The sequence below is a fragment of the Myotis davidii genome, unplaced genomic scaffold, assembly GCF_000327345.1.
Source record: "Myotis davidii unplaced genomic scaffold, ASM32734v1 scaffold168, whole genome shotgun sequence".
Classification (NCBI taxonomy): Eukaryota; Metazoa; Chordata; class Mammalia; order Chiroptera; family Vespertilionidae; genus Myotis; species Myotis davidii.
Genome location: NW_006383016.1, coordinates 2,437,981 through 2,441,423, shown reverse-complemented (window position 1 = coordinate 2,441,423; position 3,443 = coordinate 2,437,981). Strand labels below are relative to the sequence as shown.

Sequence of the window (3,443 nt, the reverse complement as noted above, 5' to 3'; positions counted from 1 at the left end):
AGTCCTGGGGCGCCTTCCGCCGGCGGCGAGACCCTCAGTCCTCCCGGCAAATAGCCGGCGCCCCCGGACTCGGACTCGAGCGCAGGTCCCCGTGAACGCCCCGGGAGAGAGGGTGCCAGGCGAGTTGGGTCGCTATTTAAAGGACCGCCGGCCGGCGGCTCCCAGCGCCTCTTTCGGGCTCTTCCACTCGGAAGGGAAGGAGCGAGGAGCAGGCCAAACGCCGCCCGCCGAGGCCGCGAGCTGCTCACGGCACCCGCGGCTCAGCCAAGCCGTTGTTTTAAACGAGCAATAAAAATGAATTATGACTAAACGCCTTCTAACTTAATGCTTTCGGACGGGGATCCCCGGCAAATACGTAAGAGGATTTTTATTTGTGCATGTGTTCCTGCAATTGATCTCTTTGATGACATTCTCATTCATAGAAAGCGTTTGATTTATGAGCGTAGGACGAATCGCAACCAGCGCAGAGGCTCAGCCCTGGCCCTGCCGGGCAGCCCCGCGCCGCGCCGCGCGGACGGCAGGAAACGCGCCCCGGTGCTCGCCAGCCTCCGCCGCCACCGGGATTAAGGAGGCCACAGGGTGGGGGGAGGTAGGGAGCAAACCCCTGGAGAAAGATCCCGATTTCATCATAACTTACAAGCCTGCGCTCTTAGGAGCCGGGCTCTCAAACCAACCCGCCCCCACACATGTTGCTCTGCGTTTTCTCACGGTGAGGAGCCGCCTGCACCGAGCTTGGGAAGAGAAGCACAGACGTGGGGAGACAGGAGCCGGGGGGCAACAGAACCACCCGGGAACGTACCCCCGTTCACATTGTATTGATATTTCATTGAAAGTGCTTGTACGCTTTCTCTCTCTAGACTACTTAATGGATAACCTAGGGTGCAGAAACACTGGGTTTTCCATCTCAACTGGCTAACCTGACTTCAAAGCTTTAATGCCCCATTATTTGCCATATAAACAGATTTAAGAATGAAATATTGATTTTTCTGGCCCTGAAAAAATAATAAAAAGAATCCTCGAATGACTGAGCCGGAGGGCTAGAAAGAAGCCTCTCTGAAGTGTATTCTCCAGCCAGTGACCATCATTTTTTTTATGTTGTTGTTTTTTTCTCCCCCCTCTGTCTTTTAGGACTGTTTGCTGGACCCATCCACAGCTGGGAGATTAATCAGCCATACTGAAAATGTTCGACATGGGTGGGGGAGGGGGGAATGTAGCTGTTTGAAACAAATGTGTATAAATAAATGAATTGTTGACCTGGAGATTGGTAGCTTGTTCAAGAAAGTCCATGTCCCTGAGTTGGGGGTTTCTGTAGGCACTTTATTGCTCCACTTTCTAAAGCCTGGGCTGGGCCCAACTCTGAGGCTTCCTCATCCTGTTTCTATGACCAAGTTACATCTATGGCTTGAACCTCTACAATGAAAAAACAAATCCATTCCCCTGAAAGAAAGAAAGAAAGAAAGAAAGAAAGAAAGAAAGAAAGAAAGAAAGACTTCTCAGATGCCCTAACCATTTTCTGGATTTCTTTTCTGATGCCGTCTATTGAAAATTTTGAACATGCCCCCTTAATAAATATATTAAAATTGAAAAAGAAGATGAATTGTGACCAGAATTTTATTTACCAAGTTAGACTAAAAGGAGAAAAAGAAACCATTAGGAGCTTTGAGAAAGGAGGGGGAGAAAAAAATAAGAAAGCTGCTTATAGCAAAGGAGAATTTATTCTACCAAAAATACGCATGACAATGCATCCTAATGTAATACAAAAATAAAAAGAAAGTGAAGATACAGTTGTATGGTCACTTTCTTGCAGGCCTCATATATTGCTTTCAGTAAATCACGGGGGGTTGTTGGATTAGATTTAAAACAACTAAAACTCCAAAGTAACTTGTAAAAGATGCCTCTGAGACTGGGTCGGGGGACTCACTAAACAGAAAATCTCCAACATTTAGAGGAGAAAGAGGGTAAAAAAATAAAATAAAAATCAACTCTCAGAATAAAAGAAGGCCAAACCACCTGGTCAAAGGGGTTTTTGTTTTGTGATGCTTTGTTTTGCTTTAATGTTTTTAGTAATTCAGATGCTGCAAGTCAATTGTGGTGAGTGTGTCTGTGAAAAAGTCAAAGCTGTCAGCTGAAATATCTACAGGGCTGTCGAGGGAACCCGGCAAGCTGGGCGAGACTGCATCTGAAAGCTGCAGGCAGGAATCTGTGGAGAAAACGCTGAAGTCCTGCAAAGAGGGGACCTCGAGGGCCTCGGGACTGTCATTGTTTAGGCCCGAGCCACAGTTCTGGCCCATTGTTGACAAGCAGTTGGGAACAGTGGGTGACTGGTGCTGAAAATGTTTCAGATTTTTCTCATTGCTGGTTAAAGGCGAAACGGGGAAACTCGGGGAGTCGCCATTGTGTCCGTTGGGAGCCTGCTGCTGGGAGAGGGCGTTCTGCTGGAAAGTGTAGCCTTCCCTCTCCAGAAGGGCCCCCGAGACGCCCAGGGCTTGCTCGAAGAGCGACTTCCCCTCCTCGTCCTCCTCCGCCTTCTCCGAGTCCTCCAGGCTTTTGAATTTCCCCTCGCCGTGCTGGTTCTCCTTGCACTGGGTCTGCCTCTTGTGCTTCATCCTGCGGTTCTGAAACCACACTTTGACTTGTCTCTCGGTCAGATCCAGCAGCGCCGCGATTTCCACCCTGCGGGGTCTGCAGAGGTACTTGTTGAAGTGAAATTCCTTCTCCAGCTCCAAAAGCTGCGTGTTGGTGTACGCCGTCCTCAGGCGCCGGGAGCCTCCTCCGCTGCCATCGGCCACGTCCAGGGACTCTGCGGAAAGGGAAACCAACGAGAGACACGCGCGCAGTTGGAGGCGGAGGGGTCCGAGTGGGGTTAGTCCACTGGAGAATAAATATAGCAGAAAAGATCAACGGCAACAAAATGGCCGCCCCTGGATGCAGCAGAGCTATTGTGCTGCCTTTCCTGGGAGCCCAGCCCGGGGACACCCCATCTCTCCCACCTCCGCCCGATTCCTGCCTGCAGCTCCCCCCAACCTCTCCATCCGGGAGCAAACTTTATATTAGCCACACCACAATTTATAATTAATGCATCAGCTGCTTAGCTGAGCAAGAGCGATCTATCACTCTTCATTACTGTCAAAAAGCCAAACTCTAGGACAACTAGACAAGAGGAGGTCAGTTCCAACTCAAATAAATCATCCCACATTTACACGAGTTAGGGAAAGTTCCTCCCCCCTTCTTAAAAATATATGTGTCTCCTTGCGGAGCGCAGGGTGCCTCTTCTCTCCACCAAACCCACTCCTGAGCCCACAGCGGAAGGGAAGGCAGCCAAGCATCTCCTTCTCTCCCAGCCCACGTTCCCCTCCCCCCAGACCCGCTCCCCGGGCAGCCCCGGCGGGGAGCGGGGTCCCGGGACTGGGGGCCAGGTCTGTGCACTGACCTTTGGCCGAGGC

At 50.8% G+C, this 3,443-nt stretch overlaps 1 protein-coding gene and 1 long non-coding RNA gene across 2 annotated transcripts in view; one reads left to right on the top strand and one right to left on the bottom strand.

The window, feature by feature from the left end:
- The first annotated feature begins 6 nt into the window (after window positions 1–6).
- On the top strand, window positions 7–1,446 carry LOC107181700. The gene is made up of 2 exons (XR_001512393.1): window positions 7–355; window positions 1,129–1,446. It is a non-coding gene; the product is annotated as an uncharacterized LOC107181700 (long non-coding RNA).
- A 250-nt stretch (window positions 1,447–1,696) lies between these two features.
- The window catches only part of HOXA2 (homeobox A2), a 2,872-nt gene continuing 1,125 nt past the window's right edge, over window positions 1,697–3,443 (bottom strand). Inside the window, exon 2 of the mRNA XM_006779086.2 lies at window positions 1,697–2,893. Coding sequence (XP_006779149.1) covers window positions 2,061–2,893 — 833 coding nt within the window. The 3' untranslated portion in view covers window positions 1,697–2,060. The remainder of the gene's footprint in view (window positions 2,894–3,443) is intronic.